The sequence below is a fragment of the Centropristis striata genome, chromosome 18 (genome assembly GCF_030273125.1).
Source record: "Centropristis striata isolate RG_2023a ecotype Rhode Island chromosome 18, C.striata_1.0, whole genome shotgun sequence".
NCBI lineage: Eukaryota > Metazoa > Chordata > Actinopteri > Perciformes > Serranidae > Centropristis > Centropristis striata.
Window position 1 is genome coordinate 17715080 of NC_081534.1, and position 26683 is coordinate 17741762.

At 40.7% G+C, this 26683-nt stretch overlaps 1 protein-coding gene across 1 annotated transcript in view; it reads right to left on the minus strand.

The window, feature by feature from the left end:
* fndc1 (fibronectin type III domain containing 1) overlaps positions 1–23829 on the minus strand; it is a 47032-nt gene extending 23203 nt beyond the window's left edge. The window contains exons 1-10 of the mRNA XM_059355755.1: positions 23757–23829; positions 13841–14035; positions 11167–11235; positions 5309–5557; positions 5024–5122; positions 4364–4481; positions 4066–4253; positions 3382–3489; positions 2695–2883; positions 72–2600 (exon numbers count right to left, since the gene is read on the minus strand). Coding sequence (XP_059211738.1) covers positions 72–2600; positions 2695–2883; positions 3382–3489; positions 4066–4253; positions 4364–4481; positions 5024–5122; positions 5309–5557; positions 11167–11235; positions 13841–14035; positions 23757–23829 — 3817 coding nt within the window. The remainder of the gene's footprint in view (positions 1–71; positions 2601–2694; positions 2884–3381; positions 3490–4065; positions 4254–4363; positions 4482–5023; positions 5123–5308; positions 5558–11166; positions 11236–13840; positions 14036–23756) is intronic.
* Between the last annotated feature and the right edge of the window lie 2854 nt (positions 23830–26683).

Genomic DNA, 26683 nt, shown 5'->3' on the forward strand with positions numbered 1-26683 from the left:
AATCCTTGCACCTTTGGATTTTTACAGTAGCAAGCAGCAATGGGAGCATGCACTTTACCAATGGACTTTACCATTTCCATTGTCAGGCTTTAGTTGTCCTCCATTGGTTGGTTTCCCTCTAACGATGGGATAGCGAGACCGACCCCCCTGGCCCCTAAAGCTGTCTCTGGATGACGATGAAGATGCTGAGGATGATGATGTAGACTGCGAGTTACCTCCTATTAGTCCCCCAGTCTTTGTCACAGTAGTGCCACTGCCAACGTCCCGATCTGAGGTCAGAACTGGCTGGGGCACATTTGAGGAAGAAGAGGAGTCAGATGATGATGAGGAAGAGGAGGAATCCAATGTTGAAGAACCCAGTCTTGAGTTCTGTGCTGGCTGTGGTCTAATGGGAAGCCTAGATCCACCAAACTGCCTGTTAGCAAGCAGTGGAGGGCGTCCCCTCCCGTTCATGCCCACACCGGGACGACGATAAGTTGGAGTGCCATGCCTTGTCCTAGAAGGAGTTTCCCTTGGATCCACACTATCGTTGTCCTCTATGTTTCTGTTTGGATCACCTGAAGTTATAGTCTTTTGGGCTGCTGAAGGATCTGCAACTTTATCATCTTTCCCACTGATTTGTGTACTCCTCTCATTGAGGTAATCCTCATTATGTTCGTTATTATTGTCATTAGAGGTTCCTCTATGGACAGGCTCACTTGAGTCTCTGTGTCCACCTGAGGAATGATGGGAGTTTGAAGAAGTGTCTGCTGGAGAGGAAGATGATGAAGATGATGAGGTAGTTGGGTTTCTGGCTACACTAGATGCTGTATTCTGATTGGTCAAAGAAGGCTTTTCTGAACCCAGCCCCACCCCATTCTTTAGAGAGTCATGAGTCCTCAGATCTTCACTAGTCTCCTGTATTGTTGATACTCCTGCAGCTCCTGTGGCCCCAGAAACCCTGGTGGGTGTCCCCCTCAAGATCGGCCTGCCAGCCCCAATAGAGGATGAAGCCCTTGTCAAGGGGGTCCTACCATCCTGCCTAGAAGATGAAGTTCTTGTCCCTGAACCAAACCTGCCTGGGTAACGGCTAGCTAGCCAAGGGAACCTTTCAGCAAATGATGGGCTAATTCTGGTACGAGGAACCGCAGGTTTCTCATTACTGCTCTCCTCCCCTCGCTCCTCCTCTGTGGGTTGTGGTTTAGAGCTTGAAGTGGGCTCTTCCACTTTGGTTACTTCTGCGTCTGTGTTTTTGTAATTATTGTCATTATTCCTTTCCCTATATGATGTGTCTCGCTCAGGTGATGTGTGTGAAGTTGACTGAGAGGAGCTGGCTGTGTCTGAGGTGGACGGCTGGTTTGATCTGCTCTGTGAAGTTGATGGATTGGAGCCCTGCAAAGTTGTAGAGCCTTCAGTTCTAGACCTTGATGTGGACTGTGTTTTGTCTGAATTATATGCATCTGATGTTGCCTGGCTGTTGGTTCCTGCTCCTGAAGGAGACCTGGATGTTGCTGAGTTTAAAGTATGTGATGCTCCCTGGTTTTGAGTCCTGTCTGTTAAAGTGGTCTGTGAACTACGCGTGTTTGAAGTAACTGGGTCCGAAGTTCTGCTTGGTAAATTTGACTGTGAGGTGACGGCAGGTTTGTTACCATTCAGCATTCGAGTTGAATTCCCTCTGAGCATAATCCTGGGATGTCTTCGACTGTAACCGTATCTTGAGCCCAACCCAGAACCATTGCTGCGCCCGGCTGAAGCTGACCCTCTATCAGCAGATGTAGCCTCCGTCTGCTGTGAATTTGTCTCTTTTACAACTGTAGAGGAGGGTTTTGTGTCTGTTGTGCTGGGCTTATCGTAGGTGTCTTTGCTCTCCGGGTATGTGGAAGCTACATAGTCCTTTCTACTGGCTGCCGACTCTTGAACATGTGAGGAGGAGGACAATGAGGTCATAGAAGGCGAGGATGAATCAGAAGAAGAGGAGGATGAGGCAGAAGACGAGGATGATGAAGAGGAAGATGAAGAGGAGGATGAGGCAGAAGATGAGGACGATGAAGTAGAAGATGAAGAAGAGGAGGAATCATCCTTTGTTCCTGGTTTTTGATGGACCCTGATCTTAATGGGCCTTCTAGGCATTGGTTTGGGACGAGCTTTGGTTGGGGAGGGTGTCACAACTTTGAGGCTGGGGGCCTCCGTAGTCGGAGGCTCTTCATCATATCCCACTTCTTCTTCAAAATCAGGGGAAACATTGTTGTCTGGTTCTTTTGTCTCCGGTACAACCTCCATGGTTGTTGTCTCTTCCACCGGTGCAGGTGTTGTAGGTATTAGCTCTTCTTCTTCCTCTTCTCTATCTTGAGCTCGTCCTCTGGACGACCCTCTGTTCAGCGTGTTCCTGACTGAGCCCCTCACAGAGGAGAAGATGCTGTGATAGGAGCGTGACTGAGATAGTGGGCGTACCCGCCTGCTGGCAGGTGCGGCAGGACGCGACTGAGGGGTTGTAGTCAGTTCTTCTGGCACCTCTGTTGCCTGAAGGTCAGATTCATCATGGTCGGTGTCCTGTTTGGAGGGGGTGTGGGTAGTCCTACGGCTCTCCTGGATTTTTGAGAATGACGAGGCAGCGCTGCTGGCTGGCAGTAGAGAAAATATTGTCATGAATTTAGGTTTGATCAAACTTTAAAGCATGCATTCACACACACACTGTATACAATTGAATATACTTACATCCTGGCATGACAACACTCAAGACCTTGCTCTGTGGTCCCTGTCCCCTCCTGTTGGTGGCTCTAATCTTGAAGATGTACCGGTCTCCTGGTGTTAGGCCATCTACTGTGGCTGAGGTTAGGGTGCCACGGTAATTCACACTTTTCATTCCAAATGGCTTCATAGCAGGAGCATAAGACAGGATGTACTCTGTGTGGAGGAAGAGCACGGTCAACTGGTTTCCATTTAATCATGAAGCAAACTTTAAGCAAACTTTTGAAATATTCCAAAAAGAGAATAGAGTTAAGGAGCGAATAAACTTGGCTCTAGGTGAAGTTTTATCAGAAGATGGTTATATAGGCAATGCATGGCTGTAATTGGATAGAGAAGTAGAGAAGAAGAAGAGGTTGTAAACTGGAAACATTTAACATAATACTATAGAAAAATAAAGACATCTTAAAGAAAGTGGTTCAGTTGGGAAAGTTTTAATGCCACGTTTCATACTGAGGGAGACTAAGACAAATCAACCCTCAAGGGAGTACAAAAACTGTTTTATTGAATTTCTCCATTTCCATAAAGCTTTTTTAATATGATACTTAAAATGCGCATAAAAAAACAGGTGAATGAAAACACAGCTGGTGCGGCCATTCAGGTGAAATAGTTTCAACTATTGCAGAAAATGAATTGATTTAATCCTCCTGGTCTGACCTCTTATTCTCCCATTGGGCTCATCAGGTGGATCCCATGTTGCTATCACGGCCGTTCCTTTCCCCCGTAGCGGCTTGACCTCGAAGTTCTCTGGGGGCCCAGATGGTGCTACCAAGTGAGAAAAACACAAGTGAATGGAGAGACAGCAGTGAGAGGAGGAGCCGCAGGACAGAAACCAGAAGCAGCATAGAGGGAACAGGGTGAGGAAATTGCTGCTTAAAGAATGTAAAAACAATGAGTTTGAGCCAGGAGGCTTCAGCTGAGGGAAGTGCTGCTGCCATACATTGTCAGGAACCTCCCCCTGAGATCATGTATGGAACTACAGATGGATATCTGAGCTGTGAGCCAGGCAGTAAATGTTGACATTACAGTGAACCGCAGCTCAGGAGCTGCTATGACATTGTATAAAAAAAGCTGCAATCATGACGGAGCTGCAGCCAAAGCTGGAATCCAATATCAAATAGGCGTAATAGGCAGTGAATGTGATGAAGTGTGGAATGAGGAAATAAGTAGAAAAGAGCTAACTGACAGAGTTATGCAAGTCTGAATTATTTTCTGCAAGAATAAATTCTCTTTATATTCAGAGGAACATGTTGGCTCTCTGTAGCTGTTCCTCTTCACTCACTACGCATAACATAATGTCCTATAAGTAGTTTTCAGCAGGTCGTGGCTGCATGTGCATACCTGACTCCGGGGTCCTCTGGAAGACGGAGACGCTCCACTTCCCATGATTTTCTCCCTGAGAGATTCTGACAGCAAACTCATACATGCCGTCAGCAGACAGGGTGTCTATCATCATCCTCCTCTGGGTGCTGTCCTTGTACTCCCAGCGTGCTGACTCACCCTTCTCCCTGTATCTAACTGTGTAGGTTCTGAGGACAGAAGAGAAGATAGGGATGTTTTATTCCAGTAGAAATGCATAGCGTCCTTTATTTGTCTTTAATTCACTTTCTTTCACATTACACTTTAAAACTGAACACACCTGATTACTTCTGGGCCGACCTTCCCCATCTCAACAGCAGGGTCAATCCAGGAGATGAGGACCGACTGAGGAGACATGACCCTGACACTGATGTCCCGGGCCACGTACTCTGGTGGCTCTGGACAACACACACACAGACACACACAAAGACATAGGGACAAGAATGTCTGTGGAGTCGTAGGAGTGTCATAACAAAAGAATAAACTATAAAAGAAAAAAGAAAAGGTCTAGAAATGTAAAAAAAAATTCTACATTTTTTTCTTTCTTTTTACATTTTTATATGTAATTTACTTATTTTTTCCCCTTAATTATTCCATATTGTTTTTTTCTGCTTTTGTTATTATTATTATCATTATTATTGTTATTGTTGTTATTATTATTTTCCCTTTATTCTTATTATTTCTATTTCCACTGAATTTATTATTTTTAATGGCACTCCTATGATTCCATAAATGTCATGAACCAAAATAATATTAAAATCCCCTCTAAGATAACTGAATTTGGTAATTGGTCGGCCTCTTATTTCTCACATTTGGTTAACATGACAAAACTTCAGGCACTTATGTAGATGTTAATCTGCTATTTCGTGATACTTACAGTGCAAAAAAACATGTTAAACTTGTAAAATACTGTAGTGGTTCTCTATAAAGCTGCAGGTACCTGGTGTGGTTGTTTTGGTCATGACTGCTCTGTTGGCGCGTGCGCTCTGTCCCAGGGCCTTCTGTGCCTGCAGTGACACCACATGAACGGACTCAGACGCTATGAATAGAAAGGGATACCAGGCACGGCCAGGGTTTACACTATGGACACTAAGTACAAACAAAATGTATACATATAAAGAATGAAATCTCTTTGTAGTCTGCCAGTTCATTCAGTTTAATATTTTACTAAAATCTTTGCCTCTTTAATCTGGTGGTTAAGTGTGTAAAATGTGTGTCCTCTTACTTAGTTTTTGTGTGTTTCGGTTCCTCTGGTCAGATTGGGGCTTGGTGTGGTGTTGGCGTCTCCTTTCCAGCAGCGGAGCTCCTGCCAAAGCTCTCTCAGGCTGCCTGGGACCTGACGAGGACTGAGGCGCCCTCCTGTGTGTCCTAGTATTGGACACACCCACTGGGCGAGCTGTTCTGTCCACCCTGGTGGCCCGCTGAACAGTGGGCTGATTTCTGGCGGCAGTTTGTGGAGACCTGGCTGGACTTGCTGCAGGGGGAGAAGTCAGAGGAGTTCATGTTACCTTTATGACCCTGTAGTTCATTCATAATCTGTGCTGGATTTGCCTTTGGGGCCTTGTTGAAACTATGGAAAATCACTGAGCAGTTCAGATCCAGACACATCTGCTCAGTGATAAACACAATTACATGTTACAGTAATCCAGCAGTGTCAGTGAGCATGCCCAGTTGTCACAAAAGGGACATGCAGTGGAACCACACCATGTCCCCTGTCTCATCTGCTACAGCTTTTGGTGTCCTGCATCAATCCCACCCTAGTCGTGACTCCATTTTGGACCACAACTCAGACACTGACTCAGACAACCAGACAAGCCCCTCAGCTGGCCGCAGCGCTGAGCGATACCACTGGCAACATAACAAAAAACTTCTCTTTTTCATTGTCGTTCGTTTCTTCTCTCTATCCCCCATTCATCCGTTTCTCATAATCACTGTCAGATGAAAAGGATCTGCCCTGTTTCCCATCAGGATAGCTGCATGCACAGCTGAGTACTGACAGGTCAGCTGATGTAAGAAAGTGGATTTGACGAAATTTTGAATTTTAAAGCTGTTATGAGGGCAAAAAAAAATCTGTGATGTCGGGTTTTCCTTTCAGCGAACAGGTAGGGTGGGCCAAGTCAGAATCTTTTTCCAAGAGAGGCCACCACACCCAAACTGTTCCTTCAGTTATGGCTTAAAAAGGCAGAGAGGGAGAATTTCAGCGCTGGTGGGCTTCCACCATTAAACTGTGGGGAAACAAATATGAGACAGAGGATGTGAAGAGGAGTATAAAAGAAAGCTAGAAGGAAGAAAGAGGGGGTTTGTTGGAGCTCTACATTAGTATCTTGTCCGTCTCTGTCTTGCCAGCACAGCTGAGGGGATTTCTCCCCTTTGGATCGAGACAATTTACTGCTGGGTAATGCAACAACTCTCTGATGTTGATGCTTTTCCTGTTTTTAAACCCTTCTCTCCAAGTTTCTCCTGCACCTGTACGAGTTCCTTGGGTAATGTGTTCTGCGTGTTCCTCTTGTCTGTCTGCCAACAAGACAGCAAGCCATCTGTATCTGTTTGTGCGTCTGTTCAATGTATCCTTTTTAACAGCTTCATACGGTATGTTATCTCATAAAACATATGCACACTAGTGTGTATATCTAACAAAGTATGGCTCTGTTTACCACTGTGAAACGGTTCAAATACGTGGTTAACGTTGTGAAAGGGAACTTGTTTAAGTTGAGGATTTGTAATACATTTTTAAATTTCAAATCACATGCTAACTGGGGATTTCCACCGGGCGCGTAACGGCAGCGTATCTCACGAGATCACGAGATAATCCTGAATGTACGGGAAACCGCAAGATCCAGTGATAAACAAAGTATCCCTGACTGCAGTGTGTGTAAAAAGGACACAACAACAACAACAAACAGCTTACTTTGCTTCTCCAATGTGGAAGATCTGTTGATCTGGCCATCTATCCTTATAACAAGAGTGTGATATGTCATAAATGATTGTGTTTCTCTTCCACTTCAACATTCAGTCTCTTGTCATCCATGTCGCCGACCCTCTGACACCCTTTGAATGATTGATTGCTGATCTGGTGCCTCGGTCATAACGTAATGTTGATGTGAAGTAGTTTTAGGCTGCATGAACTGCGTATTGTGTTTTATTTTGAAAGGGGGCGGAAGTGTGTTACGTTGATTCTGTGTCTGATTTCCTGTCTGGTGCAATCTGTTCTGTTGAGCTTGATGCGGTTTACCATCGGCTCGCGGCACAAATAGAAATGCTACGGATTGATCGCGGTGCAGAGCAGAGAGCCGCGGCTGGGACGTTGCTGAGATGGTGGAAATGGTCTCATTGATTACAGTGGCAGGGACCAGCAACGGTTACCGCGGCGCGGCCATTCCGCACCGGTGGAAATCAGGCTTTACTGTTGCTTGCATGAATGCTTCTGAAGCTTATTTTCCCCAAATTTAAATGTATTATTCCAGACTGCCACTCATGTTAATATGCTCTGAAAACAAAATCAGGAACCCAGGATTTAGACACTTGAAACTCTGTTTATTTGAATATCTGTCAGTTACAGTGTGTTACCTCTGTGTTAAATTTATTTGAAACGCAGAATAATTTGAATGTCTGTGCTGAATTACCATCCAATAATAACATATTGATGGTGAATATCACTTTCTGTGTATTTCAGACATTTTTGTCTGCGGTAACAACAATATTGGCCCGTCCTCCGTCTCATACCCACCCTACCTGTTAGAGCATCTCTACTCGTACCAGCTGACTTTAAGAACCATTTGGTTTTAATCAGCCTGAATCTCCATTTCCTTATTTTCTCCTCTCTTTCTCTCTCTCTCTGGAAAGCTGTCACAGTGCATGCATAGCTTGGCCCGGGTCACCACGCCGCGGACCACTAAACCATTGACTCCACAGTGCTCTCACTTGCCAAAACCTTTCTGTCTTTTCCTGGAAGCTTGATGGTCCGAGGTGCTGTGAGGCTGGCCTCCAGACAGACAGACAGACATACCACTGCTGCAGTGGAGACCCACCTCAGTGTGTTCAGCCTGAAGAATGTCACTGTTGTGTGTTCAGGCCCACACCCTCTTTTAAAAACTAGCTGAGGAAGGCAAATTCTTTATCCGCTGTCTTTGCCGTTGCACCACCTTCAAAAGCAAATCTCAACTTTACAGACATAAATTGGTAGATTTGGTTACATTGCTCAGTTTAGCCGCAGTTTAAATTATACAAACAACTTGCAGTGGTAGACTCTCCTGGAGGCAGAAATAATCAGTTTAACCTCAACTGACGAGGACAGAGTTTGTAGCTAACTGACACACAAAAACTGCAGTCAAAATACGAACACTTATGCTTAATTTGTCATTTGCCTTCATTATTTTATGATCTTAAAAGGGCTAGCAGTTAGTACAGTATAAACAATTTGAAAGATTCTCTTTTCCTTTTTCTCTGACCTTTTATTCTTTTTGCTTTTGAAACTCCTTTATTAATCATTCATCATCGCTCTTTCTGTCTTTATTTTATTTTATTTTTTCTCGCTTGTCCTCTGACATGACATGAACGGATTACGAGGATCACTATAGGTAATATATGAGTATTATAGCAATGAAATAATCCCTTGTTTGGCTGTTGGGACGAGACTGGCAGGTCAGTTTTTTTTTTCTCATGATTTTTCTCATGATTTTTCCCACACACTTTGCCTTGTATCCCACTAGCTGGACACTGATTGTTTGTACCTGGGTGAACTTTAATCTCATGATTAATATTTTTGCCATGTGATCCAATTAGACTTCTCGAAGTAAATAGCAAATGCAGGTGGGTGGGGCTTGAAGATACAAGCCACACCCCTCACATCCAGGCCAGCGATGTCTCTGTGGTGCAGTAGATTATTGTGTATAGATGAACTGAAAGGTTGGGGGTTCAAGCCCACGCAGGGATATGTTGTTCACACTCAAAGTTAGTCCCGGCTCACTGGAAGCAAGCCTCAGATTCACTCTGGCCTTGGGACAAGCTGTGTCTTCTTGCCATTTCGCCCTGCTATATTTGTGTTTTTTGGCACTGTGTCTGGTATTTTTTAAATGGTTTGATGCCCAGAAATGTCTTGTATACAGCTAAATGAAAAGAAAAGAGAAAATAGGCAGGGGGCAGGGTCTCTGGAGATACAGCCTCTGGCACACACTTTAGGTGGGTCATAAGTGATTATGATTATAATAATCCTGTCTTTAACGATCCAGGTAACTTATTTTAAATGGACAAGCTATCAGAGTGGCAGAATGTGGCAAATAACAGGAAAATAAACCAACATATCCATATAAATATATGAATATAAAACACATACATGCCAGTGACTTGATTTGTTTTTCCCGCCATTATCCATTAGCTTCCCGGACTACCAACTTGAGATATTAACTGGGATAGTTAACATTAGCCTGTAGATTGGTAGATAACTTTAGCTAATGTAATGCTAACACAAGTGTGCCAGCAAGGTTTCAGAACAGGCTATGTCTTCCTCCTCACTGGGCGTTATTCATGCTTCACTTTGCCAGAAACACAGTGGGTCTTTGGCTCCATTCACCAAGGTTAAACTCAACAAATATGATTAGCTGTGTCTCCAGAGCGGCTCTGCCTCAAACAAATACAGTGAAACTGCAGAGCAGCGTGGTGGTTCGGTGGTTAGCACTGTCGCCTCACAGCAACAAGGTCCTGGGTTCAATTGCTGGTCCCGATCCTCTCAGTCTGGAATCTGAATGGCTTTTCTCCATGTTCCTCACCGCGGCACAAAGACACGCCAAGGCAAGTGGTTTGGCGAGACTAAATTGTCCATGTGGAACAGTATGAACACGAGCGTCTATTTGTGTTCGTTAGACGAGTGACTGTTTACATGACATATGCTTAAATGTCCAGATGCCCCATGATGCTGCTCAGAATGATCAGATAATGGAAATGTTCTAAAAGTCACCGCGTTAAAATGGAAATCAGATGTCCCCTCTCAATGAGGATGTGGCTCTCTGGAATTCTAAAAACTGCATATCCCAAAACAAACTTACTGGTTGAGGTTAACTAAAATTAAAACATTTTATAAGATATGACAACCCTCTGATTTAATAAGAGATTGTGACACCGTGTAAACTTTAAACATTACTTTGTTTTTATTGTGGACAGTGTATGATATTTATTTTAATTTTGATTTGTTTATTGCATTTGCTTTGTAATGCCATTTATTGGTTATATGTTGTTTGTTAATGTATATATAAGAATGTAAAACATTTTATATATATTTATATATATATTGTCTAGTCTAGTCTGAAGCTTAGGTAAGGGAATTTCTTGTTCTTTCACTTCATTGACAGTCACATTTAATTTCCTTAAAGAGCTTAAATAAAGTTAAAAAAAATATTAGTGCTGTAAATAGTTGATTTTGTTATTTAGTGATTATAATTAAATGAGTCATTTCACAAAAACAGGTGTTAGATTTTTAGACATAAAATGAAAAAAAAAATGAAACTGAAAATGTGTTGCATTTTTGCTTTGTAAATGATCAATAATAATAATTATTAATTGATCAAAATTGTTGGGAGTTAATTATATTTTGCTTAACTTATTCAGTTAATAGACTGTGCACTCATTAATATGTCGACACAGCACATTTCACTGTATGGATAATCTTGATATCATGTGACAAACAGTTCTGTCTGCTACTAATTTCCTCTCATTTTGCAGTCTGCTGAGTCTGTTGAGAGCCGTGACAGGCAAATATGTGATAATTGATGCTCTTCACCATAAAAGGCAACAAAACTCTAAAATAAATCTTAAATTTGGATCAGCTACAAGAACAACACACCTAGCTGCAGAGACAGGAATCAATGAGTCAGAGACATGAAGTGTTTTCTCCTCACTGATCCTATAGAGGCGCTACAGTGTGAATCATCATCACATTAGATTCAGCGGTTCCTTTTATACCTACGATGACACCAGATCATTTCAGCAAACCGCTCATAATGGATTAAACCACATAGTTTTACATAGTTAACTCCAGAGAAGCACCACTCCCATGTGTTGTTGGTAAAGATGGCTGGAGATCAGGTTTACCTGCTGATGAGTTGCTGACAGGTGCACCGCCCAATACAGCAAAGCCATCCAGGTTAACCCATTCAGGGTCTAAAAAAGTCAAACAAAACAAAAACTGGTTAAATTATGTTGCCAATAGAAACTTGGTAAGCAACCAGTAAATTATATAACTTTAAAAAGAAGCTTAGATTTGCTGAATCATCTCTACCCGATGAAGTGAATTACACTTTCTAACACAACGTAATGCAAGAACAAAATAAATAAATATATAAATAATATAAAAATACCCACCATTCTGGGAACATACATAAAACGTCATTGACCATTTAAAAAATCTATTTTAATTTATTTTTTTCTAAATTGATGTGAAAAAATTATTGAAAAAATGTATTTAAATAATTTTTTAAAAATGTTTTTGATTTTATTTTATATTATCAATTTTATTCCAATATATATTATTGCTATTTACTTTATCAGTGTGATTTTTGTGTGCCAAAGCACAATTATAAAATAATATGAATGAAAAAAAAACCCTATTGAATTGAGCTGAATTGAAACTGAAAACTTATTCAAATGGGAATATTATTTTTGCGTCCGACTTTTAAATGTGCGTAACCTGCTTTTTCCTCTTATCAGCGAGAGAAGTGGGCCTCTGTTGTCTTTTCCTCTCCATGTCGCCCTCTCTCGACTTGATAAGTCATCCCTCCATCTTTGTTGTTTTTGCAGTGGCTGGCCAGACACATTAATGATGTGGAGGCAAACAGCATGGCCTTATTTATGATGACTGATGCTGCTCTCATGCTGCTGAGGGAACAACACACGATCTGCGAGGAATTTCTGGAAAGGCAACACTGAGACGCTGCTGCGCTGCCAGAGACTTATGGCAAACTGCACCGGAGCTGGAGAGACCACAAGGCCGCCACAGCGCACACTGACTGACTGACTGACAACACACACACACACACACACACACACACACACACACACACACACACACATACACACTAAAGCATATATGCATACTTTTAAACACACTGACACACCATACAAGACAATGCATGATTCAACACTTGGCACCGCCCTATCCTCCACCACAATCACCACCAAACACACATATGTTGCACACAATAAGTGACCACAACACAGGGGATTGTGTTATAGGAGCTGGGCTGGGTTTGGATGTGGAAAAGAAGGGTTGGCTGCAGACTCCGAGCCTCTGATGAAGTATGGCTGGGAGATGCCAAGGACAGAGGAAAATGGAATAATGACAAAAGCAGGCCAGACTGTCAGCACTGCAAACTGTGTGTATAGAAACATAAGGACCTGTCTTATGTTTTACAAGGCAGGATTAGGAATTAAGAAGCCGTTAAGACCTAAAAATAATGTCCGTCTAAAGCCTGAAATAACCGCCGTCTGCAGGGCTGGGATGATGATCGGTGGTCACTCCGCCACCTCCCAGTGTTCTTTCTGTCTGGCAAACTTGGACGACAACATATCCAATGATGAACTAATCCTCTGATAGAAATCAATCGCACATGCACTCACATGCGTGTGCGTCCACCTCACCTCCTGGCGTCTCTGTTTTGTACACAGCTTTGCTCATCCCCCTCCTCATTCTTGGCATTTGTCTTGAGAAAGTGCAGAACTCTGGGATCTGAAAGCTCACTCCGTGGTTTAAGCCAAACCTCTTTTTCTTGCTCTCTGTCCATTTATTTTCCTCTTAATGACTTTTTTCTTGTCAAGCAGTGCTTCCATCACTCCTTAGGTCTATGGGCGGACCATGAGACAGTGGGTCGCTGGGCACAAACATGCAACATCCTCCACCAATTCTTCTACATACATAAGAGCAACACACACTTACTGTATAGTTGTTTAGCCTCTTTTTATGTTATTAATTGTCTATTTGTAGTTGTTACCTATCTCTATATGATTATTATATCACTTTGTAATTGTTTTGGTCTTTTATAAGTTATTTTATTCAGGTTTCTTGACTTTTCTTTGTCATTTTGAGTCTCTTTGTAGTTGATTTGGTCTTTTTGTAGTCCTTTTGGGTCTATTTCTAGTTGTTCTGTCTCTTTGTAGTCATTCTGGGTCTCTTCGTAGTTGCTTTACGTGTCTTTGTAGTTTTAAGCCTTTTTGTATTTGCTCCCTGTGTCTTTGTAGTCATTGTGATTCTCTTAGTAGTTGATTTGTGTCTCTTTGTGGTTGTTTTGCCCCTTTTAGTAGTTGTTGCTGTCTCTTTGCATCTCTTTGTAGTTTATTTGGTCTTTTGGAGTCCTTTTGGGTCTCTTTCTAGTTGCTCTGTCTCTCTGTGGGAATTCTAAGTTTCTTTGTATTTGCTTTGTGTCTCTTTGTAATCATTATGAGTCTCTTTGTAGTTGTTTTGTGTCTCTTTGTGGTTGTTTTGCTCCTTTCTCATATGTCTCTTTTGGTCTCTTTGCACCTATTTTGCATGTCTTTATTGTTGTGTTGGTCTCTTTATAGTTTTTTTGTGTCTCTTTGTCAACATTTATGTATCTTTGTGGTCTTTTTGAGTCCTGACAGCTTTGAGTGACATTTTACTCGGTGAAACCCAGGTGGGTGCCCTGGGCCTGTTTCAGGCCGGTTCAGTAATCCATTCATGCTCAGGTCCCTCAGAAACATACTCATTAGCTCCCACTAGTGATTTGTTCACATCACTCTATCACAGCCTTACCTACATCCTCCAGTAGATGAGAGCGACTGTCCTTTCCCACTTTAGTGAAGCGATAAGACCTCGTGGGTTTGTTGGAGCTGATGACGAAGCGGTCCACAGGTCTTCCATCCAGATGAATGGAAGGCTCCCAGCTCTCCCTCAGACCCTTGTCCACAGATGTCTGTTTCCCATTTTGTGACCGCAGGGGCTTCTCTGCTGCAAAACAAATGACGTCAGGATGAATTGTGTCTGTATAAAATGTATTTTAACATTTATCCCCTATCGTAAAGACTGGTTACATATTGCAGCATTATGTATGACTACTGTTCGAGTTCTGTAAGCTGTTAATAAACCTCTTCTTCAATGCCACTATAACAATTTCCTCTGGATTTATTATACTTGGCATTTAAAGTAACTACGATTCTGACAAAGCATAAACTTACGTGTGAGCCAGCCCTGAAAAATACAAACTAGTTTGAAAGTTAAATAAATAAATGAGGATTTGCTTGGATGGCCACAGGCTCTGGACAATAAGCAATCTTCACTTTCCCTCTTGGCTAGATTTACTGAAAAACAAAACAAAGAAAAAATGAACAACCACTGTGTTTTGGACAGCAAACTCTGCTCTTCTTTTGGTTTGCATGCTCATGCAATGTAGCGGTGACAGCTCAATCATCCAACAATACACCAAGATAATGAAGGAAACCACTGAGCAGGACTTTTAACACAGTATTAAAATAATGAATTCAGTTTGTGTAAAAGATCAAAAGTTGCTAAAAGGCCCCAGAGGATACTTAGACTTGGGAAATAATAAACAACCACATGAGGTATTCAAAACAGCTGAAATGACTCATCATGCCCGAAATAATGGCCTGAGAGCTTCATGGATGCTACAACCACAGCTGACTCAACATAAGCAAGGGGACATTTGTGAAGAGCCTGACCCAATAAACTACATACAAAACATGATCAATATAGAGTCATGGAAAAAATGATTAGACCACCCTTTTCTACAATTTCTTGTTCATTTTAATGCCTGGTACAACTAAAGGTACATTTGTTTGGACGAAAATAATGATAACAACAAAAATAGGTCATAAGAGTTTAAGAGCTGATATCTAGACATTTTCCATGTTTTTCTTGATAATGATTTTGGTTTTTATCAAGAAAACAGCTCTTTAATTAAACTCCTATGACCCATTTTTGTTCTTATCATTATATTTGTCCAAAAAATGTACCTTTAGTTGTACCAGGCATTAAAATGAACAAGAAATTGTAGAAAAGGGTGGTCTAATCATTTTTTTGATTTGATTGTTTTGCTCATTTCAAAGTCAAACAATTACCCAATTTTAGCAGATGGCTAAAGACTTTGGTATGAGGATTCAGCTGGAAGAACTAATTAATAACTTTAATTAATAACAAACGTGTACATTAAATTTTAGTTTAATCAACCATATTATGTATTTCACAAGGAGGAGGTTACGGTTTTGAAAGGAACTGTGGTAGCCAACAGTGTTGGCATGACAGTACCAGTAGGTTATAATCTCCACACTGTACACCAGCATGAATCTGATTGGAGATGCTACACAGCTGCAATTGAGTGCATGATAATGTTACGATCATCAGCCAATACATGCCTGATTTACTGCTCTTTTTGAGCTAATGCTGTGTTTTATTTATAGCAAACATGTTGGCAAGCAGTTGCCTATTAGCACATCAAGCAAATATGGAGTAGCATTAATTCAGGGTTCCTGTTCCTGTCCATCTGATGAATTTAAGTCCAGTATTGGCTTTCATTTAGCTTGTTTTTGGTCTCCACTGACTCCTGAGGGAGATATCTGGCTCTTTAACGGTGAAATGTTGAAACTTGTTTTGAGCTGGACAGACAAGTAGTGTATGCCGAATTTATCATAGCTTTTTTTGTTGTTGTTGCTGGAAACAGCTGCATGCTGCTGCTGGAAAAAGTTCTCATGATGAGAGCAGTGAGAGAGAACAGAAATGAATTGAAAGATGGCTATTGCACTGTTCGCTGTGGTCATTTGGCTGGTATATAATAAAATGCTATTGTTTTTAGTTGTTTTGGGGAAAAATTGGGCCAGCAAAGTGTCGTAGTGCTGGAGATTGACAGTTGGCTAGTTAGCTAGCTAGTTCTGCTGTTCTCTTTTTTCTCTCTTTCTCCTGGAAAAATATTCCCTTAGTAGTTGGGAGTGAGGCCAAGGGACCATTAGACATAGTGTGTCCACTGGCCACCTGCTGTTGGGCTAATGCTAACAGCATAGCATTAAAGCAGGGTGGTATTAGCATGCTAGCGAGCTAACCATCGGAGAGCAGGCTAGTTCTGCCACGCTTAAATGCTACACTGGTTACAGAAAATAATCAAAGTTGTTGTTCATCTGGCGATAGCTTTGTTCTTTCCTACACTGTGACAAAAGTCTGTAGATAAAGCATTTCCTCCTTTAGCAGCTAGCTCCCTATTCGTCCTACTCCTCCACTGCTCGTTTGAATGTTGATGCAAATCACAAGTCGTTTTATACATGAGTTAGCTCACCAACTTCAATAGTTGCAATCACAACGGTACACATAAAAATGGTAATATAGAAGTGCTAATTACTGTACCATTTGATCTGTTGTTGATCCAAAAATATTGTTTAAAGTAGCTTTAAATCCAGGCGGCAACCTCCGGGTCTGAACAGGGAGGCAAACCAGGAAGTGCCTTAAGCCTGCATTCTAACGAAAATTCCAGCAGGGGGTGCTAAGTGTGGCTGCAAAAACATTTCTGTCCATCTATTTCAAAATGAGAAAAATTTTCACTTAATTTATTACCTCAGAAAATGTTTTTAGGACAACTCTATGGTCTCAATTACTAGTAAACAATCTTCTCCAAGACAATTTGATGTTAATAGTGTAAATAATGGCCCCATTTAGAAGAAAATAGAAGATAAAGAATTGTATGATATGGGGCGTGGCTACCTTTGATTGACAGGTCAATAACAAGGCGAGCTGTCATCAGGAGAGAAGCAGAACAACAACGGCAACAAGTCAATTAAGTTATATGGATATAAAAAAAGGTCGTTTACTGGTTTGGTCTCATAACTTTGACCCTTTCACTGTATTTTCACTTAATGTCTTGTTCAGCGTTTGGTTGGACTTATAGACACTCCAAGCTGTTCATTTTTCTGAGGTAAGTAACATACATTTTGTTTTTGTTTTTTGCGAGCCAAAATGAACAACCCAGTTAATGCTAACATGAAACAGTCAGGTTGAGGTGTAGATAGGCGTGTAGTTAGTGTTGTCAGATCCCTCTCGCTCCACCACAGTCCAAATATGGTCTGTTCCCCGTATCGGAAACAAGATGGTGACGAGTGTAACGCTGAACTCGATGCTTCCAACGGGCCACAAACCAATGGGTGACGTCACGGTGACTACGTCAATTACTTATATACAGCCTATGTTTAAATCTCAAGATGCAAACAGTATTCAGTATTCAGGCGCTTGCTAAATGGAGATGATCTTCTTAAATAGAAGTATTTCAGTGCTTATTGGCACACCAGCCTTTTATCGCTGTCACATTTAATTGTCAGTGCTGTCCGTCCCGATCATAAACAGCTGGTGTGAATGACTGTCTGTGCTCCCAAAAGGTTTACAGCAGCCGTTTCAGTTTAACATCGTCACAAAATCACTTCATCGCTTTGAATTCTTGTTGTCTGCAGGTGTGCGCCCAGCTGCATCTTCACTTTCATTTTTCACATTTAGAAGTAATTGCCACTCGTGTGCTGCAGTTTACAGATGGTCGCCACTCTTAAGAGGCCTACAGTGTTGTCTAACTAACTTGGAGTTTTATTACGTGCTGAAAGATTGTCTCCTTGCTGTTTCTGCAGACTCTAGATAGCACTGAGCCTCAGATGCAGACTTGCATCACTTTGTGCCTGAGTGCAAGAAGGAGTGCTAGAGTGTTTTCCCAAAACGAAACACAATCTCTCCTCATTATATCCTCATTAATGCAGGGTTACACTGGAGTCAATTTTATCAGCTGTTTGTGGCAGACTGCATTGACACAAGTCTGGACCAACTTCAGTCGCTCTCACGCTGTTTCTAATAAGGCTGTGTATTACGTAGGAAGGGATCTGCTCCTCTGTCCAGACATCATTCTGTGATTTGGCCTCTTTGGAAATTTATGATCCAAGGGCAAACCAGATATTTCTGATTAAATCAAGACGCCTTCAAGCACAGCAGATGCATAATTTCCATCCAAGAATAAACAGTTTGGGAAGCCGTTAAGGAACTGAGAGGTTGTAACATCATAATCGTATGGAGGGAGGCTTGATTTCATAAAGTTGCCATGAGAAACCAGGACAATAATTTAACATTTAAAAGACAGACAGACAGTATGAGTGTGAGTGAGTTAGACAGCGGAAAGTATTAAGTATGTAAAGAATGAGGGCAGAGCCTGAGGGTCATTATGTCACTGTCTTTTTATGTATGTGTGTGTCTTAAAGAGAGAGTGAAACAGACAGACGCACACGTGTATGTGCATGTGTAGTTTGGTACAAGAGGCATATGCAGGTAAGCCCTGAGGTCAGAGGACTCCTGTAAAACTGTTCTAGAAAATACTTGCGCTCCATGCACCTGCAATGTGCTCCACTTTTACAAGAGCCCCTTCTCACTTCGCACACAAAATCACAGACGCTGACCCACCACTCACCCCTAATGAGTTTGCCATTAACCCCTAATAACTGTCATCCTCCGCAAACTCCCATCAATAACCAGGATAATGAGTGAAACTGTGTGTGTGGGTTAAAGGAGGTATGTGCGGTAGTGTTACAGTGTCAAGCTAAGACTGTCTATTGGTAAGATACTTTAGTATTAGGTATTATAAATACATAACAATTTGCTGTCGGGGCAACAACAAAAACATTCATGCAATGACTGAGGTGCTTTTTTGTCTCCAATATGTGGTTTCTAGAGGCAATTGTTGTAAAAGTTTCCACTTTATGATTTGTGAGATTCTTTTTTTGTATCTTGCAGCACATAAAACATTCAGCAGACATGAAGATATCTTTGCAGTGTTTCTTGGCAGGAAAACATTTATGTTTTTGTTAGTATTAGGGGTATGCATTAGAGGGATTTTTGTGGATTTACCCCTGATATCAGCGACATCAAGCATTATTTGACGATTTATCTTATATCTGATATCGTACACTTGATTATGATTATATACAGAACCCAAAAGTGGTTATTTGGCTCATAATCACAAGGGAATCTATTTTCTGCTACATATTTATCAAATGGTGCTATATAGAACCATTTAGCACTATATTGCTTCAACATATTGTTTCTATATTGTCTACTATATTGTTTCTGCCACTAAATATTATGCTGACAGGGTTTCAGGGAAAATCTATACACAATAAATGAATACATAAACAATATTAAAATCTTACTTAAGGAAAACAAACTACATATATTCATACATATACATACATATTACAAATAGAAATGAAAAGTAAAACAATATTGGAATGTGATTTCAGGCCTTCATTAGTTCTTACTTTATTTGGAAAATCTACAGCAAAGGTTTTTAACATTATATATATTTTAAGTAGCTGTTAGATGGGCCAACTAACAGACTCAAACCTTATTCTGATCATCAGATTGAGCCATGAAAACCATCAGCCATCCATGACATTAGTTTAAAAGGTTGGTTCACCCACATTGCCAAATAAATAAATAGATTAATCTCACTTACCACTGCTCAGTCATGCAGATAGTTTTGGCTTTTTCCCCCCAGGTTCTTAACATAATTGTCGCTGAGGTTTCTCAGATAATGAGATATCCAGATAAAGTCAAATTGACGTGATTATTGTGGTGCTCACAGCATTAAAAACATTTAACTGCAAAGTAGTTTTTTCCAGAAACAATGTTACAATTCACAGACCTCACTGTCAACAGCTTTCAGTGGAAATACTTTCTGCTAAAGCAACAATCCCATGTTGACAGCATGTTGTTCTGTGGATTGTCATGAGTAGCCGTGACACTGATTCTGGAAAAAAATTTGGCTGTTGCTTTTTTAAAATGAATTTCATGTGTGTGTTTGTTTTGAGGCCTGCAAACAACATTCCATTCATCATAACTGTATTAGGGTGGAGATATTGGAAAAAAAATTGGGCAACTAAAACCAAAACTATCTGGCTGGTAAGTGAGAAAATGTGTCTTTTGGTCATTTGGATTAAAGGTTCAGTATGTAGGATTTAGGGGGGATCTATTGGAAGAAATTGAATATAATATTCATAATAATATTTTCATTAGTGTCTAACTGAAATCAAGAATAGGTCTGATTTCATTTACTTAGAATTAGTTCTACATAAAGAGCAGGTCCTTTTCACTGAGTCTGCCATGTCTCTACAGTCAAGTCAAGTCAAGTCAATTTTCTTTATATAGCCAAGAATCACAAATCACAGATTTGCCTCAAAGGGCTTTACAGACTGTACATGGTACAACATGTCACACACAACCTCTGTCCTTTGACCCTCACAGTGACCAGGGAAAAACTCCTCAACAAACCCTTTTAACAAGGTAAAAAAAAAAAGAAACCTCTGGGAGAGCGACTGAGGAGGGATCCCCCTTCCAGGACAGACAATAGATGTTGTTGTACAGGGCAGATCAACAGAGGAGAGTAGTCTTTTAACTATTAACATCAAATAGTCTTGAAGAATATTTTTTACTAGCAATTGAGACCATAGTGTTGTCCTAAAAAAAATTCTGAGGTAATAAGTCAAGTAAGAAGTTTTCTCATTTTGCATTGAAATAGATGGACAGAAATGTTTTTGCAGCCACACTTAGCACCCCCTACTGGAATTTTTGGTAGAATGCAGCTGAAGGCACCTCCTGGTTTGCCTCCCTGTTCAGACCCGGAGGTTGCCGCCTGGTGGGTATATTCTTGCATCTATTGTGAGCAGAACAGTTTTCCATCTGCAGTGTCCCCGCTAAATTTCGCTCAGTACTACACACTGTACCTTTAAAGCAACAGTTAGACCTTTTTTGTAAAATAAGCTTATTTGCTAGAGGAGACCCACCTAATAGCAGGTAGTTTGGCATCAAGTCTACAAATGGGAAAACGTATCAACAGGTGTTTGTTTTCAGACTTTTTTTTACCTCTAAAAAAAGCAGACCAGCTGTTTCCCCAGTATTTCCAGTGTTTATGCTAAGCTAAGCTAAGGATTTCCTGGCTGTAGCTGTCTGGTGTTTACACATGACAGAGGTATCAATTTTCTGATTTAACTCTTGGCAAGAAAGCTTATAATCATATTATCCCAAATGTTGGACTACTCCTTAAAAGAAAAAGCTGCTCCGATCTTAGAAAATATACAAGACTTGAATAGAGATTTGAGCTGCCTTTATGAATATCCAGGTGGGGGGTTGGTGTCGGATGTTGCCAGGAGCTACAGAATTCTTAGTAGCATCTTTGTCAGCCTTTAACTCCTCTGACCTCTGACCTTCAGTAAACTCTTTGTCATCAACTTTGTCATAAAGCCAACACACCAGACTGAGACCATTAGCATGGACACTTTGGCACATCAATCACCAGACTGTCAGACTCAATGCTGTAATTTTAGTAATGGGAGTTAAGCCTCATTTAAAGGGGAAATGTGACTGAGAACGTAATTTCTTTAAAGTAACAGGCTGAAGTGAGTAATTGTTTGACTTGGGAGGCTTACATGCATACATATATGACATTTATAACATGTGACATTAACAAACAGAAGCTGGCCAGTACAATTAGAGTCAAAAACATATTTTACATTTCAGTATTGGTGGTCACGAGCTCGAACCCACAGATTTCTCACATGATGAAGACTGACATCTTACACTGTTAGTTTATGCTATATCCTCCTTATGCTGACTCTGCTGTGACAGGTGTGCTCATGGCCCAGGTGGTACTTGTTTAAACAACTGGAACGGTGCCTCGAGATGACATCATGACGCGAGACATGCCATCGCTGGCAGGTTTGACAGGCAGCCAAGTTACCGGGTCAAGCTATCAAACGTACTTGTGGAAAATATTAGAAATATTAGATCTGTTGCGACTCTGACAGTCATATTTTCCCCAATACAGAGTTATGAAATCCCTGATTCTGAGAGTTTTCTGTGTCACAGGGGTGCTCCTGTGGAATTCCAACATGTTAAGTGGAGCAGAAATTAAATTCCACTGGCCTGCAAAGACATGATTCCCTCTTTCCCGTCACTTTCCTCCCCAATTACTCTCTACACTCTACACTTTCCAGGAGTTGATGGACTGTGGCTGCATGGAAGAAGCTGACATTATTTATTGTCCAAACACACAGTGTTTCTGTTCTCTCTATTTGCATTGCTCCCGCCTAGGTGTCCAGAAATTCCCAAGTGCCCAATTTCATCCACTGTTGTGCAGAATTTCAGACTGACAAGCTGATGACATGTGTGTGGAGAAAGCTAATGAGTAACACTCTCCTCTCCCTTAACTACTACTGTCAAAATGCCCGAGAGGAAAGCATTTAACTCTGGTGGAGCCGCTCGGTGGCCCGCAGCAGTGAACTGTGGTTGTATTAAGTAGCTCCCAGGTGTGAATGTATATAAGTGGATGAATGTGAAGCAGGGTGTTGCAGAAGAAGTGCACTGAAAGTGCTTCCTAAAGAGTGGAAAAGAAAAGGACTCTGAGGACAAATCCACAACAAATAGCAGCTGCCTATATTCAGAGAAAGCAATGACCTCATGCACTAAGTGCTTACAGTTGAGGCATATAGATAGATCAACTGACAGTGTAAGTGGACTCGAGTATGTTGGAGAGAAAAAGAAAGTCTGGCCTTTAAACTCAGCCAGAAGGGTTAGCTCTCTGCCCTTCAAAACTCATCAGGCCTTATGGCACTTTGGATATTTTGACTGTCTGGAGGATGTGGGCTTCTTGCCCTGAAAATTGATTTTACAAACAGTACTTTAAAAACGTTGTGTGTTGCGGTCTGTCAAAAAAAATGTAGGCCTATATCAAATTAATTTGATATCTGCTGACATAGACATAAATAAATCTAATACATTTACAAAAAATACTAAAAAATATATTTTCTTGTGGCATTTTTAATCACTTTTACAAATTTTGCGATCAGGAGCATTTCACCCATCCCTCTCTCAAACAGCTGTTAATTGATCTGCCATTCAAAGCACGCAGCAAAGCAATTCTTTCCAGACGAAACGTGACTGAAAGAAAACCACTTCTTTTCTCCTGAGGTCATTAATCACCACAATCAGACAGATTAGCACCACTCTGGCATCAGAAGAAAGACCAATGATGCATCTTTTTTCTTTTTCTTTCCCCCCCTCTTTTTAATCACTGCTCCTTCAGCATGTGTCCACTGTGTGAGGCAAAGACTTGCTCCATGACCGCTACCGCTGCAGCTAAGACATCAGCATCATATTTTCCCCCCATAAAGTAACAACAGTGAAAATATTGTTAACATTTTTGCTGTAATCACTCACTGAAACTTTTTCTTAACTGCAGATGATAAATCAAGATATACACTGAATTAAATATTCCAATGCATTTAAAATGGCAACAATTAATCATTTTCATGAAAAATGACATCTGCAGCGTCTGGGGAAATATTTCTCGCGTGCACAGAAATGGGTATGTGCGCGCGCACTTTGAAATTCTAGTGTTTTATGCCCTTTCAAAATAACAGCATGAAGACTCTCAGTGCAAATTATTATATTGTAATGCACTAAAGATTGCAGCAATAAACTGTTTAAAGCCACGGTGCATAAAAACACAACAACAAAAAAACTGTCTCGTCGTCAAATTGAATCCATTACACTTTAACAGGAGAAGGCAACAAAGCCCCAACAATTATCAAACGGAAAAATACTTTAAGTGCAAAAACCACGCAGGACAAAAAGTAAACAACTCTTTTACCTGTCCATCCACATCCCGGTGCGCAAAACGTCACAAATAGCGCCAAGAGCGTCCTGCTTGCGGCTAATGCCATAGTGAGTGTGGTGCGCTACTGCTGCGGAGCGACGCACCAGCTGGATGCAGAGGGCTGGGACACACCAGCCCTCCCCTCCCCTCTTCCGATGGGGCTCTCTGCTTTTCACCGTCAACTCTCAGCTCCTCTATGTCAGCAAAAAACGTCCAAAAACTAAAAAAAAGTAATGCATATCAAATCCATAATCCTCTCCAGTCGATTCTGATTTCAAAGAAGTGACTATGCACTGTTAAAAAAGCACTTCAAGTGATTACTGTCTCTATATACGCAGATTTATATTCTTATAATTTAAGTTATACATTTGTAGTTTTTTTTTATTCCTTAACAAAATAGTCAGATGAATGATTCTCAGCTCTTGAAACGTGTCTGCAGGCTGCAGCAGGGTGTCTTTGAGTTTTGAATGAAATAAGGCAATAAAATTGACAGAATGTCTCCCTCTTCAGGGAACAGCACTGCTTTCATCTAAAAGTCTGTCTGGTAGCAGGTGGAGGGAGAAAAAAAACACTGCACGGTGTAGGCAAATTGTTAGTGCCAGAATTATTCATATCTGAATTTTTGAACATGCTGTCCACTTTTAATTTTTGAGCACTAACCACACCTACTCCTCCTGACTTAGTTTCATGTTTAATAGTTTTTTTGAGATGGGTATAGTTGCCTTTATGCACACAGTTCAGTTCCACCTGTCCCGTTCGGTTCCTGTCCTATTATTTTAGACCTTAACTAAACCACTTTGGGATCAAACATTTCCATGACACCATCACCAGGTGTGAGAGAACCCGACTGTGGGCCAAGACTCCAGTAAATGATCTAATCTGTGCTGGCTACAATTACACCATTTTCCCCAAGAAGTCATTTGACCACTAGATGGAGCAGGAAGCCATGTTTTTAAATAAAGTATATCCTGTGTGCCATAAAGGAGAGATTTAGATGAGATGTGATGTTTTCCAGAAGAATAGTAGAGTTAAAGTTTGGTCTGAAATGCTCTTGGTTTTGCGTTTGAATGTTGTAGAAAGTATATTCTTGCTGTCTATTAATCATAGGTTTTTGTCTGATTTTGTGCTCCAGTGAGGCTAAGAGCCCTTTTACATTGTGTAGATAAGAAATATGAGGTTCTAATTTTGTTGATGATGATGGTACATGATTTGATATCTACCAAAACCCTGTACTGTTAATTACATTTTGTAGAAAGTTATATTAAATCATGTAGGAGAAATTGTTGCTTGCATCACTTTCCCCAAGCTTAGTCCCACACTAAAGATAGATAATTTGCTGCATCACTGGACACCTTTGTAGCACTTTCAGCATGCTAGAGCTCTTCAGGTTTACCAGAGATTGTCTTAACTATGTTTTAAAACCTCTTGATCTTTTTGTTATAAGAGCAAAATTCCCACAGGAAAAGCAGCAGCAATCTGACATTGATTCCTTTCTCCTTTCACAGTTTCTTCAGCTCAGAGGTTAATCTATCAGTAATATTCTCATTCACACTGTGATAATTGGATTTTTGTGCCATCACAGTTTTGTTTATTGAAATTTCCAACACATACATGAATCAGCGGTTCAGTTTCTAAATTTAAAAGCCCATTTCCAGACAGGCTAATAAACATAGTTTAATACCGCTATATATACAGAGATAGAGCAATACTAATAAGGATAAAAATATTAAGTTTAAAAATGTTTTTAACACATCAACAAAAACAAAAATAATGGAAAAATAAAGAGATGGAAAATAGAAATATTATATTGATAATGAAATAAACAGTAAAAAAAAACAATTAAAAAGAGTAATACAATTAATTAAAAATAAATACAGTTTAAAGTAAAAAAAAAAAAAAATAATAATTGGAAGTTTTTACTCAGCTGTATCCATCCATCCATCCATCCATCCATCCATCCATCCATCCATCCATCCATCCAAAACAGTCGACAAAATTGTCTTGATTCTGTTGTTTGTAGGTAGTTTTGCTTCAGACCAACATCTCCCTCTGTTGGCCAAAGTCTTTATTTACACTGTGAAAAAAGATTTCAACCATCACTTCTTCATGAATGAATTCATGATTGGCTCTAAAGTCAGAGTGTGATGAGGTCAGATTGAACAATAGGGCTTAAATATTAACCAGGTTTACACCACAGAATAACTGCTCTGTAAATAAAAAGTATTCAGGATAGTGCAGGCTCCTCTGGCTGTTTTTTCAGTTTTGTTACTGAAAAAGGGGGCAGAGCTGACACAAAGTCAATACATGTGTCAGTGGTCATCTTCACGGCCCCCAGGGGCCAGTAAAGTAATTGTAGTTTGTCTTTTCTATGTCTTCTCTGCCCTCAAAACCTTAACATCATAAAGTCATTACTGATGCTGATTGAGTCTCCTGTAGCCTCTCTCCCCCAACCCCCCTCTTTCTCTTTCTCTTTCTCTCACACACACTACTGCGGCGTCTTGCAATAATGCATGAATCAGCACAAAACCAGATAAGTTTTAAACAGAAAAAATATTGTATCGAAGCAGATGGTTGTCTTTTTACTTGCTGAGTGCAAATCTGCCAATATGCACAGACACTGTCATTCATTCATTCATTCACACACACACACACACACACACACACACACACACACACAAGGGGCGAGAGAGGTTTGGATTGCCTCAGTGTACTCAGTACAAGGTGTCCCATCTTGTTATATGTGTGCCCGAGGTTATTTATGTCAGGTTCTGCCGTAAACCCCCTGAGTGAGGTGACAGGAGGCTTGTGATGAAATAGGGCATCTCTGCTGATATTCTGAATCAAGTTGGATGGCACGTCTAGCTGTGTTTATATGAATGGGAGTTGCGTTCCAGTTCTTTACTCTATTTATGTTGTCATTT